General features: G+C 39.0%; 1 protein-coding gene across 1 annotated transcript in view; it reads left to right on the top strand.

The window, feature by feature from the left end:
- The window catches only part of diaph2 (diaphanous-related formin 2), a 559,427-nt gene that overhangs the window by 164,563 nt on the left and 376,635 nt on the right, over window positions 1-18,229 (top strand). The window contains exon 7 of the mRNA XM_056270265.1: window positions 9,435-9,574. Coding sequence (XP_056126240.1) covers window positions 9,435-9,574 — 140 coding nt within the window. The remainder of the gene's footprint in view (window positions 1-9,434; window positions 9,575-18,229) is intronic.

The following is an 18,229-nucleotide window of genomic DNA, read 5'->3' as shown; positions in this document are numbered from 1 at the left end:
TTCACTGTAATGCACTAACAATGGAAGTCTGTGGTATTCCAGAGGGTTTAAAAGCAGAACTCTATCTTTTCATTTATGTATAGTGTATTGTTATTGTGTATTTGAACCTTTATTCCAGAGCAATGCCTTGTCTCATAGACTTCCAATGTAAGTATATTACAATAAATGACTTATGAACTTTTTTAATCAAAAACATGCAGCATGACCAACGTAGAACCAAATCTTTTTAGTGAATCAGAAATATGCAGCCCAACCAGTGTAGTCCGATTCACTAATGACTCTTATGAAACGGTTCATTTTAGCGAATCAGAAGGATACAGTGAGATGAGCATAGTCTGATTCACGATCAAATGACTCTTATGAACTATTTCTTTGTCATTATTCAAAAACATACAGCATGGCCAGCGTAGTCCTATTCATGATTAAATGGCTCTTATGAACCTGTTCTTTTTGGTGAAACAAACTTGCATCACAACCAGCCTAGTCCGATTTATAAAAAATGAACAGTTTCTTTTAATACATAGTTAAAGTTAGTAAATTAGTTACGCGAAGCTTGTCTTGAATTAATCAAGTTTTTCATACGTACAGAGAGGTTGTTCATATAACTCGTATTTATTGTAGTTAAAATACATATTTGTTTTATAAAAATGTACCACATTTGTCTTTGGGGTAAGTCAAAAACATTTGCTGCACAAATGAAGCATATTGCAGATGCTACTATAGTGGTTAATTTGTTTTGAAGACAGAACATTCCCATAAAATATCACAACATCTGCCCACGTTTCCTGAGGTGTTAAATGACTAGTTAGCTATTCCGTTAAGAGGGTGGCTCTTCTACTTTGACAACGTAGACCGTGCTACCTGTGGGACTCCACTCTTGTGTTTTTAAGAAGAGAGAAAGTGCAACGCTGCATGTCTTTATTGGAAATAACCCAGTGAGTGCAGCTCCCTGGACACTTCAAAAGACTTATCACTGAGAAGCAGAGGATGTCCTCAGGGTCTTTCTGTGGGTGCTGTTGTCCATGCATCTCAACTGATGCTGCTTTCAGCTGACCTTTCAGACCAGCGAGCCGCTGGAAACTTCAGAGAGCGGGATGCTTTTTTGTTAACGTGTTTTTTCCTTCTGAGCATCTGTTTTGTGGGTTTGGTTGTTTTCCTATAGAGACGTTGCTGGTTCCCCCTCTATAAGGCTGTCAATCAAGCACTAATGAGTAGTAAATTATGGAATAAAACATTTGCAACCACTTGGCTTTGATATGGCTTCATGTGCACTAATTGCAACGATTATATCTGTATTATTTTTCAAAAAGATCAGTGGGGCACTCCAGTAATTTTCATTAATCATGTACAAAGAAGAGGTAATTAAAAACCCCATTATCACCAATCATTTTGGGTGTTTATGGAGGGATCCGAATATTAATATAATTTAATTCACACAAGACATTGAATGCACAAAAGATTATTTCAAGGTCCCGCTGTTTCATTGCATGCATATCTGCTCTCTCCATGGAGTTTTGCTGCAGTCGTTTTTTGCTGTTTCACATCCTGTTATGTGTGTGTGCCTCTGATGGTCATGTTCATTGGTGCACGCTGGCGATAACCGCTTCTTTTACTTTGATGGTTCCTTACTGCTGTCACTGAGATATTCGACAAGGTCACGCAAAGTGTGGAAGAGATAGAGTCATGGGGGTATCGGCAGCAGGTTATCTGTTTACTCCTTATTAAAGTGACACTCACTTGCAAACCGTAATTTAACAGAATTATTCCGGTGCGGTGACCTCACATGGAGATAAATTACATCCACAATGTGCGATGCACTGCTATCACTCTCCTCCATCAGCTCGTAATCATGCTCTTTCCACACATATCTGACTGCAAACAGATGTGCATCTGCCGATCTAGATTCAGATCTGGACCTAGATTACTTTGGAGCATCCGGTGAGTACAGGGCTAGATAATGACATAATTCAGGAAGTCATTGCAGAGAAGGGCTGTTTCCATAGAAATAGGAAAGAGTGGTAGATTAACAGTTTGCGTGAAATACTGTTGAGCCAAAGCCTGTATGATTATTCCATTCCATTGCATTATATAATAAATGTCAGTAAAAAAAATATTATTATTAATAATTTAGAAATTATTAGAAATCTGTTCATATTTATTAATTATATTTCACAGTATTGTTTTTACAGCATTTTTGATCAAATAAATGCTGCCTTTGTAAATTTTAAATTAAATTAAATTAAATTAAATTAAAAAAACTAAACTCTAAAAGGTATGGACCAATCCATTTTAAATTAAATTAAATTAAATTAAATTAAATTAAATTAAATTAAATTAAATTAAATTAAATTAAATTAAATTAAATTTAAAAAACTAAACTCTAAAAGGTATGGACCAATCCATTTTCGGACCAATTTTTTCTGTGTGTTCCGCACCGTTGGCTCTAGTCGGACGCCGTCTGCTTTTTTAGGCCGATTCAGCAAATAGAATCGGTGTCGGTGAGGCTGTTCAGTTTAGCAAACGAGTCGGTGCACAAGAATACGAGCAAAAGTGATGAATGCAAGCAAAGAAGTCATGACGGCACAGACAGAAGGCTGTTCTTATTTTACGTAATCTTACCTAAGCATTCCACTGTGCAAATTAGGGGTGCACGATTCAGAAAATGTCACGATTCGATTCGATACCGATTTTTTGTCTCAAGATTCGATTCAAAATCGATTCTCGATTCAAAAAACGATTCGCAGTATATAAATGTAGTTTACTTTTTCCTATGTGATTGATTGCAGTAGACACAATTTAAAAGAAAAAAAAAACACAACAAATTAAATGTAGTTTGATATTACTTTAAATGTCTTCATCCAAAAATAAAAAAACTTTTGCAACTAAAAAGTGCAAAGTGCCAAGCTTTGGTCAGCTTTCAAATACATTTAATTCAAGTTTAAAATAAAACTTAAATAAAAAGCTTTTACATTTAGCTTTAAAGTGCTGTAGTCAGATCAAACAAACAATTATGCTAAATGTGGTGTAAGGACTACTTCAGCTACCAGGCTGACTGTTGAAATGTGAACTCGACTGGGCACATTGAACTTCCTAAAAATACTAATGTCATAGAACCCTTGCGAAATAATTTTAAATAGATTTTAAAAAGCCACCGCTACTGGTAACATCTATGGTTAGATTGATTTGTTTAGATCTAGTGAAGTCGTTCATGGGCATAATTTGCGGGTATCTCCAGTTAACTAGCAGAGCATTCTTTAGTTCGCTATTAAATAAGAGATCTGTTCTTTTTGAAATCAAGCTGAGCGCTCGTGTCCGCTGCTATCAGTGTCATGGATACAGTGTTCTCTGTGGCTCGCGCAGTCTTCACTCGGACGCGCGCTTCAATCTATCGCCGTTGTGGAGACTCCGGTGAAATCTCAAAATAAAATGCACACAAACGTGATGAACACATTCGGTTTTGATGAGAGAGAGAAAAAACTATACGAGTGCGGTTTAGAACCCGTAACCTCTGACACGCTTGGCAAAAGATCTACAGAACTCAAACAATCTGCGGATCGATGCATTTATTTACGGGTTGAGCAGAGAGGCTGCACAGTTTGACCAGCGGGCGGCAAGAACTTGCAATGTAACTATTTATCAGACCGGCCCTCGCGGCCTCGAAACACTACCGGACCACCGGTAAAAGTCCCGACTCACCCGATTGCCACTCCGCCCGTGCACGCCATAAAAAAAAAAAATATGAATCGATTTTTGGAATTCTATGAATCGATTCTGAATCGGTAAAGATTGAATCGCGATTCAAATGTGAATCGATTTTTTTGCACACCCCTAGTGCAAATATTTTCATAATAACATGATAATAAAGAACATTATCAGATTGATATTCAAAACGGTAAGCAAGCGCCTCTTTGTTTATGGTTTGTATACCTGCAGTCTTGGTTTCGCTTTACCTTTTTGAATGACGAATATAGACGAATATAACTGCTTAAATAGACAGTTATCTCCTTAACACGCGGGCACAGAACGAGTGTGCTAGTTGACAGTCGCCTGTAGTCCTTTCGGTGTTTTCAAGAACATATATTTTTTCCTTCCACGCAGGCGTTGCGAGTTCTTTGGCGTCGGTTTGGTGTGTCCCTACCTTCATAGTCAACAGTTGTTTATGACAACATGTGTGGCACCCAATGGCTGGTCCCCATGCCGCCTGTCAGTTTGCTGCGGTCTCATTATTAATGGGTGTAGGATGCGGAGGTGCAGAGAAATGCAGCGGGCCAGTCTCCTCCCCTTGCGATAGTTGCACTCTCTCACGTCAGATCAAGTCATGGCCCATTACAGTCAGGGAAAAACAAACAAAAGAAAAAAAACACAGACACATATATAGCCAGGCTGTGTCCCTGTACCAAAGTGTAATTGACAGACTCACTGGAGTAATTGTTCCCTGCACTATTGTTTCTGGCAGGAAATACTGTTATTGACAAATACGGATTCAATAAGACTCGGAGATGAACACTTTGAGCTTGGTCAAAGGACTGTATTGGTCTTTTCACTGAGCCCTGATTCTCTGTCCACTCTTTCCAAGTCTATATTTTTTTCTTCTCTTTATCTCTCCAGCACTCAATCCATCTGCTGGTTGGTCTCTCCTCCTTATCTCTTTCTCTCTCTTTTTTTGGTCTCTCCACTTTCTATGTGCTTTTTCCTCCCCCCCTCCCTAGTATGTGCTTTTCCTCAAGAGTTTCTTTAGACCCGCACACAGACCATTCCCCCATGTTCTTTCCAGCCAACAACAGAAACCCAATTACAGTGAACCAGTAGATGTGGCTGTCTGCATGATTAGTGTGGTCTGGTGTAATGTTGATATCATCCCAACGGATTGAGCTGGCCAGGGTCATTAAGCAGCATATTATGTCCTGTCTTTGGTTTCCAGTGGTAAAGGTCAATGGATAGTGAAACCAGAAACTCTCTTTCTAGAGTGGGTTAGATTGAGGGTTCTGCCTGTTTTTGGGAAGGAAAGAAATCCAGAGAGCACTTTCACCCCTGCTTTTCATTATTTATTGTTGTAGCAAACTTGATCTGTTCACAATACTCAGAATGCTTGAGATTCAGCATGTTTCAGCATATTCACACTAAATATTAGAGCGGTGTTTGTCCATGTAAACTTGCTGCCATAATGCTATAGGGTGTTGTGGATGCCCAGGGCTGATGCCAATGCCATGTGGTTGCTAAGGTGTTCTGGGTGGTGTTTAGGCCACTGCTATGATGTGTCATTTTTTTTTATTTTATCATTTGTATATGCATGATATAATGGTACTATTTTAGGTTATTGGCCGATATTACAGATTGGTTAGATATTTAATTGTGCATATGTAACTGGTTGTTGTCTGCGTTGTGTGTTTTCTTGTGATTGAATAAACAGACTACTTCACTTGAAGTATTTAGAATGATTGATTTTAGTTTTTAGTCGTGTTTTCAGTTTACACAAAATAGTATAGAATTAAAAATTTGGGCCATTTATTTGTTATCAGTAATAAAATGTAAAACAAACAAACAAACAAACAAACAAAAACACCTGCCAGAATATATATATATATATATATATATATTGCATCCAGAATGAGTAATATACCAAAGTATATTACTTTTTTTATGGATTTGCACAAATCCTTAACAATAAGTATGAGAAGTACATGCTTTGCAAAATAGAAAGTTACAGATGTCTTATACTTTTCCAACCCAAGGATATTCTGAATATATAAAGATAGTCATAGTTGCACAGTCGTCATTTGGTTCCTCTCATAGTGAGACAGATTGGCTCTGCCTGTGGTTTAGTGAATTTGAGGTAGCTGTCTACAGCAGGTCTGGAAAGAGCCAGGGGCAAGTACAGTTACTAGAGACAGTAATGAGGGAAGTAATAACCTCTCTCGCACACACCCCATTACTTCTATCAGACAGGTATAAGCACACCAGTCATATCTGGTCCCTCGGTTTCCCTCATCTGAACTATAGAGGCAGATGAACTGAGTGATCTTTAGTTGGATCCAGATCAAGACAAATTCAAGCATGAGGACCTGCCTGAGAAGAAAGCTGAATCGCTTCAACCTGAGTGTCTCAGATGTGTTTGCGAAAAAAAAAGAGTCATTCTTATCCTCCGAGAAAGAGAGCCTAAAATGGACTGATTTCGCATGAGTTTAGTGAGTTAGATCTCACTTCTTTTAAAAAGGCATGCAAGCACTCTGCAGCGTACGGCTTCTTATTGAACATCTTATTCACACAAATGATGGTACCAGGATACACAAGGTCAGTGCAGATTCACAGCTGCCAGTCAACATCAAGGTCATTTTTATTGCAACAACCCGTCATGTCGTTCTAAACCACCGCCCACCCAACTGCTTTAAAAACCTAATAGCTGGGTTTCAGTCACGTGATTATGATGACGCGCTAAATTCAGATGGAGGGCAGGGAGTGAAGAGCGCAATGGACGAGATGGAGGAAAGTCCGTACTGTACTACTTTACACGCTATTACAAGAGAAAGATATAAACAAAAAATCAAACATGTGTTGGACGTGATCCTTACGTTATGAAGAGGAGCGATTTTTCAACTAAATTGGAAGATTTTCCTGCCATCGAGGCGGTAGATATCAGCAACTACCTCGTCTTACAGACATTCTTTGACTTTACAAAGTTCGGAAACGTTACACGTTACTCAAACATAGCCACTTAAGTTGTATTAACTCACCTTTGACGAAGTGATCACTGCACACACGGGCATTTTCCCATTCGGCTCCTCCGAGTTTTTCGGTCAATTTCTTGCATTTTCCCCCCTTATGAACAACAACTTTTGGTACACGATAAAAATTCCTTGTGGTTTGATCGAATTAAGTAACCACAAACGACGCAAAACATAGGCATTTTGAGTTTGTTATAGTGCTTTCTAAATACAGCAAATCACTTCCTGCCCTCCATTTGCATTTCGTGCCATGGCAACGCAGTGGCGTGACGTCATATGAAAACAAGCTATACTAACACCTGCTGATCGCTCCCGAGTAAATCACTGCGCTGTCTGCCATGTTTACTCGTTCTGCAGACTCGACACTTACATTGTCTCCCCATCGCAACCCCCTACTTGCCTATAGTAATGGCTCATTTATTTTCCTGTTGCTATATAAACCAGCGCTGCTGCCCGTGTCGAAGTTTCTTCACTGCGCCTCAACAGAGCAGAAATGGGACTCTTCACAAAGATGCCCTGTTTATTCCTCCAAGACTGCCTATTAGTGCAGCTTGCCTGCTGGGGAAGCCACATCCTGGGACGACGACATTAAAGCGCATTCGTACCAGGGAAGAAACCTCTAATACTCGCTCCATACTACCCTACATACTTCTCTGTCTGCATTAATTCATCCCTCCGTCTACATGGGTGACTTTGACAGCCCACCCTGCGCTCCGTCGCCCTCTTCTTTTTCCTCTGCCTCGTTTGGCAGGTTGTTGTTTTCAGAACATACAGATGGAAAACATCAGCTACAAAAGAAAAAGAAACACATGGATGACTTGGATAAGAGAGAACACAACTGTGAAAAAATAAAAATATATAAAAATAAAATAAACCTAAGTAAAATGACAAGAATAAGAATGATGTGCTGTATAAAAAAGTGGAAAGCAGTAGTGTGGCACGCTTTCAATTCTTTTGCCCAAGGGGTGCAGTGCAGGTAACAGATTGACAATCTTCACTCCGTCTGTCTAACACATGAGAGTAAAGAAAGTAGTCACAAAAAACCACGAACTTGGCAGCTTGCACAGAAATTGATTTTTGTATGCACGGACGTCATAAATAAATCCACCTAGGCCTGGTTATATAGGTAGAACGGGATGGCAAGAGTTCCCATCACTCACTAAATTGATTTGTTTTTAGTATTTGATCTGTTACCTGTTCATAATGTTTTATTTTATACACCTGTGTTTGTTTAAAGGCACTTTTTTGTGTAAAGCGAACAGTTTAATCACAAAGTAAAGGATGTAAAAAAAAAAAAGTAGCATGTGTATGTTTACTGTCTGTATACCTCTCATAAGTGAGGGATTGTGGGTAGAGCATGTATTACTGCAGTGAATGAGAGAGTTTGTTTACACAAAATTGTCCTGTGAATACAGCAACATACATGATGAGTGGATCAAATACGAGAATAACCTTTTTGGTGAGAATAACTAGCCATTTTCTTCTCCTAATAATGTTGAGTAATGTCAACTACATAATAAATATAATATTTATCAAAATTATTTTATTTTATTGTTTAATTAATTTTATGATTATTTGTTTTAATTTTATTTTTAATTTTATGTTTTTGTTTTAATGTTACCCATTACTTTCGTTTCATTTACATATTGATTCAGGTTATTGTAATGTGAATAGTAATTAAAGAGGTCACATTACTATAAGGAATGCTTTGGATATTTAGGAACAGATGTGTTCACTTACACTAATAATATCATTTTCAAATTAGGCTTTTCTCTTTTCAGTGTAATATGCTTAATCTTTGATTGGACACAGCGTCTGCAGTTTTACATCTCTTAATCAAAATATAATCAAAAAATGCCTTGCAGTGTCACAATTAATTTAGCCTATGTGCAAATTATATCCACTGGTCCATTTTTACCATGTCATGAGCACATTTCACAAATGCAGTTAATTCCAATTAATTATTATGGGACGTTTTATAAGGCTAGTATTCTAAAAGAACTGTGTATGAACTTATATGAAGTGAACCATATTTAGTTCCCTGAACATGACCGGCAGCTGTATTCTGCTGCAACTGTGTGAACGTAGTCAATGAATGCCTGAAGCTCAACAAAAGTTTCTCTCTATATCAGCTCCAAAATATAATATTTTAATCAGCACTTTTATGCTGTTGTTTTTATTTTGTGTGTGGGAGCTTTTCCCATTACTCTGTCTACTGTAGAATTAGCATGAGGCAGCTCCTGCTGACTAGTCTAGCTGGTAGCTCTGTGTCAGTCAGTGCTGTGGGTGGGCAGTCTGCTGATTTAGGGAGGAAGTGAGTCTGCAGTTATGGAGTGTTAGTAATCATTCTCACCTGCTGGAGACTGGGATACAGCTGGCAGCACAGGGGTGCAGCCTCATCCACAAATCGGGTGTTGGTAACTACTTCCCCCTCCTACTATTTTCTGCCTGTTGTCAGATGATGAGAATGGACTCACTTCAGAAAAAATCCTATGCTTTTGCTCATTTACTGTCAGTATAAATATTTTTTTTTCTTTCTCTTTAATAAGTTTGCAAGTAGAAGCAGAGAGATCGTTCGTTCTTAGTAAGCTTCATGAACTCCAGTGATGATCAAGTCTAATACAGATGTTGTAATTAACATGTGACAGGCCTAACTGGGTGTAAAGTGCAGCGGTGCAGTGGCTGATCCCTTAATGTGTCTCGTTCCCACAGGGTGGACTGAGGAACAGCAAGCACGAGTCTACGCTATCGTCACAAGAGTACGTGCATGAGCTGCGCTCGGGCATCTCCGAAGACAAACTGCTCATCTGCCTGGAGTCCCTGCGTGTGTCCTTGACCAGCAACCCAGTCAGGTCAGTCAGTCAGTCATTCCTCCCACACTAACATTCCAGTCTCTCTTTCCTCAACCCGATTCTGATGAGGAACCTGAAACACCAACACTCATTTTAGCCTCCTCCGACAACCCTTTCACTGTGAAATGAAAAGTTAAACCTAATTTTCCTGTCTGCATGTAGCAATCTTGGAGGATTTCTTTAGGAGTGCTAATTGGGAGTGCTAATTGGAAATCTGTCTTTTAACCTTCGGTCCGTATGGATCCCCAATTCTGGTTAAATGAGCATAGCCGATAGCATAGCCGGCTAAATGAGTGTATTCACCAGTCACTTTGAGCCTGGCCTCGTCATCTCCTCCTCTCTGTCTACTAAGCTCTAATAGATAGGAAATCCTTTTTTTAACACTTCAGACAGCCAGCCATTCTCTGAAACGTTAATAAGCACACCAACCACCACTACAAGACCAGACGCCTTTGCTTTCAAGTCCCACCACCAAAGTGCGTATTTTGACGGTGCCTGCTTGTTTTTAATGTGCTCTGATCATGCCTAATGTCGTACTTAAAATATTTTTTTAGCCTCCCATTATCTATTTCTGTGAAGCTTTTATTTAATTTAATTTGATAAAAAAAAAAATATATATATATATATTAGCCTCTCTCATTCACTCATAATAAGGCCCGTCTCGGTTCCCCCAGCCTACTCTCCCACAAAGTCTCACCTCTCCTCTCGTGGATGGGATTTTCAAATTTAATTTGGTCCCAGTAGCGCAGAGGAACACTGTGACAGCAGACTCTCTCAATAATTTACCAGAGCACTGTCTGAGAGATGGCTCTTAATGTGAATCAATGAGTGCAGCATATAAAGTGGTCATCACACAATTGGCAGGCAGACGATCTCTTTAGATCCACCGTTGCGCAGTGGGAGAAGGACCCGTGTGGAACCGCCATTTGATCCGATGGCATTACCCACCGCTACTCCTCTCAACAGATGGGTTTTGCACTGGAAAGCAATTAATAGACGCCCCTGCCCCTCTCCCCAGGTGACGGTACAGTGCTGTGAGTCAAAGGAACACAAACACTGGAATGGTTTTGCTATTGTTTTCCTGTCACCGAACACATAATCTAGAATGTGAGTTGTAGAACACAGTGCCTCAAGCTAATCTCTTGTTATTGCCCTAATTAAATGAAGGGATGGCAGCTCGTTCTGTTGTCTTTATCAGATCATCACAGTGCGGCACTGGGGCCCGTGCATCCAATTATTTACTCCGCCGTTAGTCATTAATCATGGGAAATGGATACATAGCGTTATTCTTCGAGAAGCCCACACTTCATCACCCCATGAGGACAGGTTGTTTGTAAAGATCAAACTTGCTGGCTGAAGACGAGTGGCGTCAGCACATCCTCTTGGTAAAAGGGCAGTTTGCGCTGAGGGGCCGCCGAGGCCAGAACCACCCTCCGGGCATTTGCAAATGGCTGAACTTGTGAGTTCCCAATCAGAAAGGGGCACAGAGCGGTGTCTCACCCACCCACTGAAGGTCAGGTCTTGCTCAGAGTGAAGCACCCTGGGGTGACGTGCTGCATGGAGATGCTCACCTTGCTGATGTCGTTCTCCTTTTACCTCAGTCAATCCATTTTTTCTTTTAGCAACACAGGGAATACTCAAGCTTCTCACCGGCTTGCTTGCGTTACAATTATTATGAGTCGAGCTAATTATTTCGGATCACAAATACAATATCCACCCGTGTGATGAATACAGCATGGTAATATAACCTGTACAGTTTTCTGGGTTTATGTAGACAGGACAGAGACATAATGCACCACTGTTTGTATAAGTGGACAGTTTCGTGTGCAGTTTTTATTATTCGATTTGGAAGAGACATCTAAAGAAGATTTTAGTTAGTGTGTTACAAACTGTAAAAGTATTTTCTTTGGATGAAGAAATCAAAGAATGGCTAGACTTGCTTCATCCCACACAGATGAGAGAAAGTTAAGGTGTCTGCTTGAAGTTTAATTCCTGTGAGACCAAACTCACTTCTTCCGAAACCACTGGTCTTTTTTTTTTCTTTGAACTGGACTATGTGGAAGTTTGAAATGTTTGGACATAAAGCCAAAGTACATGCTGAATGAGAAATTAATGGGATGAAAATGACCCCAAATTCCTTCACTTTGCCATGGTGCAATTACTCATGAGTCAAATCTCTGTCCTTTGCAAAAAATATGTTTGCAAGAAATATGCAAGAGTGTGAATTCCTTTTAAGTCATGATTCCTGCAGCATGTTCTATTCTATAATAATCAAACAGTGCACTCAGGGTGCAGAAACTGGGCTGATAACTGTTTACTCATGGATGCAAAAGGGTAGGCTTTTCACACGTTTATTTAAATGAGTTGTACATGTAATGGAATATTAATAATTCCAGTCTGTTGCTTTGCAAATGTATTGAATAGCTGTTATAATCTCTCAAAATTCTTTGACATTTCTATCATTGACTATTCGAACTTAAAGAAACATTCTGGGTTCAATACAAGTTAAAATCAATTGACAACATTTGTGGCATACAGTTATTTAAAAATACAATTGATTACAAAAAGTTCCACTTTGTCCCTCCTTTTCTTAAAAAAAAAAAAAAAGTGAGTTACAGTGAGACACTTACAATGGAAGTGAATGGGACCAAATGTGTTAACATTGCAATACTCTGTTTCTTTATAATAGCCACAAGACACATTGCAGATTTGCGCAAAACTTTTGTGATTTTTTCTAAATATCGATAAAAAACTATAGTGAAATGACAGCGTTTCCATTAACCGATGTAATGCGACCAAAACGTAATTTTTTCCTCTCGTGATAAGTCATTCCAAAAATCATGGCAAAGGACGTTGGTAGGTTTATATATATCAGAGCCACCGCACTAGACATTATTATTATTAATGGAAGGAGACGTGGCGTGTTATCCAAGCAAGGAAAGACCCTTATACTGTGAATGGCACATATGCGGTGTTTCTCTGTGTTTCTCCCTCATTTCTGCTCCGAGGTCTTGATTGTGGCATTTCTTTGAGGTTTAGAATCAAGTATTCCTGTAATTCTTTGTTCTTTTATGAATTTAATAAAGAACTCTGTCTCGTACTTTGTCCAAAGACACCGCGCCTTCTAAGTCAGGTGACTGTAAATGCGCAAAAACTGTTTCCATTGCAATTTTGCGAAATATTCCTTTTTTCGAATTGCCTGAAAAACCACCTCATGCGAGCGTAAAAACTTTTTTTGCGATAAACGGGAGTTTGGGAAATTGACGGGTTTCCATTGTGCGTATTTTCAATTCGCAATTTCAATTTTGCGCAATTTGAAGGGTAATGGAAACGCGGCTTTAGTGTGAGGAGAAAAAAAAAACCCTTGTCACCATGACCACATAATGGCATACTTAAGTAAATGTAAGTGCCTTTATAAATTATTATTTTAAGCTTCACAGACATTTCTGCTTTTAAATCATCTAAAAAGGAAAAGCCAAAATTATTTAATCAGCCTTATTACAGATATATCAAATCCTGTCAACTTAGCCTAATTTGTACTGAACCTAGAATATTCTTTTCCAATAATGCTTAATTTTAGACAGTTTAGTCAAGGATGTTTTGTACATTCAGAAAATTTTTTATTTTTATTTTGCACAATCAGAAAAATAAGTCAGAAAGAAGAGTTGAGCTACTGTCATTGTTTCTTAATCTCCTATGATTGGTTGACCTGTGTTTATGTAATAGTTTAATTGTCTGGGTCGAGCACCTGTTTTGCTGCCCAGGTGGCTTCTGGACTGGAGAAGACTCCCGTTTCCCAGTAGTCCCTCACAGGTGTGGAGCTCCCAGCCTCACACATCCATACACAGATGGCTGCGCTTGGGGCGGATACAGCGTCTTCCTTCAACATATCACGCTTTCTTCCCCCTGCCTATTTTTTTTATTTTTTTCTCAATCCTCCTCTGCTCATTTTGGTAGACTAAAATCACTTCTTCATCTTCTGGCTTTTTCTCACTATATATCCATCATTCTCTCACACTTGGAGTCTTGTTTCATTAACTCTGAATTCTCGAACTTGCCAAAATGTAGACTAACAGATAATCATTGGGTCTTATTTCCTCATTTATGGAGAGTTAATATGCACTGTAACTAATGGCAGCCATTTTCTCTTGCCTCTCTCATGCTTTCGTTCTCTCTGTTTTTATTTCTTTCTGATGCAGCTGTACAAACAGTGCCACGGGCGTGCAATGTAATGCAGAAACAATAATACAATGCAAGAAGTAATCCAGAACTTTCTTAACACCCACTCGTGCATAAAACCCTCCAGCTTTGTCATCCATTTCAACAGCTCTGATGGCGCTTACGCTTCCGCACATATACGAGCAGTGAGAGATCTCCAGTGGCTTACCGACTGCACTGATTCTTCATCAATGCACCACCAATAGGAATTCACGTTTCGCCTGCGACATGGCCCCATTGCACTCTTCTGAATGTCTGAAGGGCTTCATTTTTCACTTTCTGGTGCTAAGCCCTCGGTTTTACACTCTGCTTTTAAACTCTACTTTAAATCCTAGCTGTGACTTCCATATTGAATCTGCAGGCTCAAAGATATGTGTAGGAGAAAATCAGACAAACCTGAACTTTGCTCCAACTTTTCATTATGTCCAAATCTTCATGGTGGAGCTGGATGCTTTTTCCCCAGAGGGTTTTTATTTTTTAGAAGTAACACTTATTTATTTATTTTGCTGTGTAGGGCTGGAATGTAAGCTAGCCGTGTGTTGTAGTTAGCAGTGTGGGACATGAGCCTGAGGAAGCAGAGATGTGTATTGGAGTGAAGATGTGCTGACTCTACCAGCCGCCCCGTAGAGCCTGAGAATCCATCATTCTGCCTATGCGGCCATCCTTTGCCGAGCACCCGTGGACACATGTGCGGGAGGTAATGGGCTTATTAGTGCCTTTGAAGATTTGATACTCCTTAACAGGAATCCGTTCAGCCTCAGATCCTGAAGGCTATTGCCCTACTCAAGGCTTTGAACGGTAGACTATGAAACAATCACAGTCCAGGTGTCGCAAAGTGTGTTCTTTTAAGCACTGGTCTACTTAGAAGTGCACATCCATCTGTATTGCTACTTTGTATGATGACAATCTATTGCTCATCGGTCTCACATCTGTCCTTATTACGCTCTGCCATAATACACTGCGGCAACCACGGCCGCATTAACAATAGGGCTAGGCGGGGCTAAAGCCCCGGGGCCCGAGCAAGGAGGGGGCCCGTGATTGGCTGTGGTGCAGATTGACTACTACTAGCAATCGGATTTCCAAAGCCATACCACGCCCCCCACAAATTGGCCCTGTTATTTAGTGGGGCTTTGCCGTATATTCCATGCATTATCATGGAATCATTATCATTAATATTATAGTGACCGTTCGCAAAGACCCGCCTTTTTTAGTTACTGTGTGACAAGCCAGGCGGCTCTCAAGAGTCACGCACATCATGTTCTCACGCAGTGAAAAATACATCGCGGGGCAAAGACTAACGTTACACTGAGTGACTACATACAAGAGAGGGCTCAGACTGTTGATATGAAACAAAGTCTCAACTTTCAAATATTGTCATTTAAGTAATTTAAACAATACCGTTTTTCACGTTCAAGTCCACCGACGTTAATATACTGACAGCTTGGTTGTCGGACAAAATTGCGTATTCGGCGTTATGATTGGCCAGTTCGCCTGTCAATCAAACCCCCGTGGGCAGCAGGGCATGGTAAATTGAAACGTCACGTTTTAATTTGATCTACCAATCAAATATATTTATTCTATATTTAACGCGTGAACAATCGACCTGCTGCTGTACGTAGGCCTATCAGATGATGGCTGCCTGAGCCTGATTAGAATATAGCCTACGCATCAACCTATCAATGGCCTCCACTCTTCACTTCATTAGACTATTCTTAAGACATCATCGACCCCACCAATTTTCGGTAAGTTTGATTATTAACTTGATGGATATTGCTTTTTGTGTTTGATCAAACTCTATATTCGCCTAAAGGGCTGGCGTGGCGATAATATATCCGGTAGAAATATGTTAATTTTGCTGCGCCATCATGATGTAAGTTAATAATTTAAACGCGTTTTTAATTGTGGTTTAGATACAAATTATTTTAAACTTCTCAGGCACAGTAAGCAGCGGGAGAGAATTCATTTAGTAAATGCTCGTTTTGAGACCATGGTGAACTTGAGACGGTTTTGCACAGCCGCAGCGCACTTTGAGTTCCGACCCTGAGGTCTTAAAGTGACAGTAGCTGCTAATAAAGCTGCTGTCGCCATTTGTGTCAATAATGTTAATCAAACATAAGAAAGAAAGTAATTTACTGCTCTTGACTGAATCACTTTTGTAAAATAAATAACAATGAGTGTTGAATTTATAGTAAAAACTATGTATTGTATATTTGATAACTTTTTACAATATAATATTCAGTGCTTTACGTTTTTCAAGTAGGCTAGGTCGATTTCTTATGTGCCTTTGTTCTATTGTTATCTGGGACTCTTGTCATCAGTAAGCTTGAGATTATTTTCTTAAACTACTATTATTTATTGTGATATTGAAATTGGTCACAAGAATTATGACATTTTAGTGGCATTAAATTTTTATATAATAAAAATATAACTTGACTGTGAAGTTGGCTATATCATAGATAGATAAAATGACTTGTATAATGATATAACATTTAGCTCATGTAGTTGGTGACCTAAAGTGGTGGTTGGGGGGCCCTGCAGTAACTCATAGCCCCGGGGCCCAGTGAGCTCTTAATGCGGCCCTGGCGGCAACATATATACAGTAATGCCTGACTAAAGTTTGGAAATGCCCTAGGCAAAGTGGGGTTTTGGGCAAAATCAGCATGAATCTTTACTATTTTGTGATGGCTGCATTGACAAGGTACAACTCAAATGGAAACATTTTATTAAATAGTAAATAATAATACAAAAGATTTGAAACCACCACTAAACTGTTCTAATTGGTCTGTTGTGCACTAACTTTAATTAGCTTTCAATTATTGCTATTTTAGTATTATTTATATTCTTTTGTAGTATTTATTCATATTTTGGCTGTAGAATTTATTTTAATATTTTCAGTTTTCATTTTAATTTTAGTTTAAGTTTTACTCTTACAGTATGTGGACTTGTAGTATTTTTTTAGTTTTTAATTGCTATTTCTTTCAGTTTTAGTTTTATTGCTTCAACTTAGTTATTTTATTCCAGTTATTTGCTAAGGGAACATGTCTAAGGGAACATTACTGGTCTCAATCGCAAGTTACTTTAATGCAGTTACACCAAAAAAATGTTGTTGTCCTAAACTTCATTTTGCTAGGGCACTTTAAACTTTTGGAGGGCACTGTAAGCAAATGTATACTTTTCTTTGTTTTATTGGAATGTATAGACAAGAAAGTTGGGTGAGAGACCACTGCACCACAGCTCTGACCAATTTAATTTTATTCAATAGCAAAATTGCTGATTTAAAAATAGTTAGAGTCGAGTCTCTCATGTGTCAAAAAGTGGCTTTTCCAAGTCACTTTTGAGGTTCTATGATGGTTAGGATTAGGGCTAACATATTACATACATTACATATTACCTAAAAAAAAAGGCTGCCCTTAATCTGCACGCAGGCTAGAATTGTGAAACATTATTGGATAATTCTTATAATTGACATTTCTCTGGGCCAATCGGAATCTTAGTACTTTTTCTCTTGGCCAATCGGAATCTTAGCACTTGCGTCAGAATCGCCATTGGATGAGACACCTAGCTACCACGCGAGTCTGATGGAAACTCATAACGTGAAGGAATCTTATGTGAAATTCGAGGTAAATCAAGCTTTTTTGGAGCAAAAACAACAGCTAGTTGTTTGCTTGATTCAATTAACGCTAGCTACCGCTTTGTTATTATGCTACGCTCGTGACAGGGCGCTGAAAGAAGTCGAGCATATATATATATATATATATATATAGAGAGAGAGAGAGAGAGAGAGAGAGAGAGAGAGAGAGCCGGTCGCGCGCGCGCACTCTCACTCTCACTCTCACTGTATTCAAACTGCCTTGCTCTCCCTCTATCGCGCATATTAATCAAAATCGATTGAGAAGTGACACGATAGTAAAAGATCAAAAGACCAAAGTTTCACGTGGAGATTTTTTTTTCCTGAATTACCGCTGGGTGTGAATTGCAGCCTACTAAAATTGCCCTATCCTCCCTGAAAAGCGTTCCGCACATTCAGCTGACATAAACCACATTTTCAATAAACAAAAAACCTATCCAGTGATTAAATGTTTTCTGTGTTGAGAGTTGAGACAAATCTTGTGCGATGTCCTTATCTGCTGGGATAATCACACAACGCGTGCCGTGTGTGTCAGCTAATGGCACGTCCGATTCGCGAACTAATGACTCATTTGAACCGATTTACTTTTATGAATGGTTAAAATAACTGATCTGTCCAACATCTGTCTCTTCAAAAGAGATCTGAATCGGTGTATAACAAATCGATAACAACAAACTAGTTAATATTAACTATTCATAAACTGCACTTCTTAATCTTTATAAATAAATAGCATTTATTAATCTTTGGTAATGTTAATTTCACTATTTACTAGTAGCCTTATTACAATTAAAAGTTCTATTTGTTAACAT

This window comes from Rhinichthys klamathensis, unplaced genomic scaffold (assembly GCF_029890125.1).
Source record: "Rhinichthys klamathensis goyatoka isolate OS25496 unplaced genomic scaffold, OSU_Roscu_1.1 h1tg000301l_1, whole genome shotgun sequence".
Taxonomy (NCBI): domain Eukaryota; kingdom Metazoa; phylum Chordata; class Actinopteri; order Cypriniformes; family Leuciscidae; genus Rhinichthys; species Rhinichthys klamathensis.
This window is presented reverse-complemented; position numbering and strand designations above follow the sequence as displayed.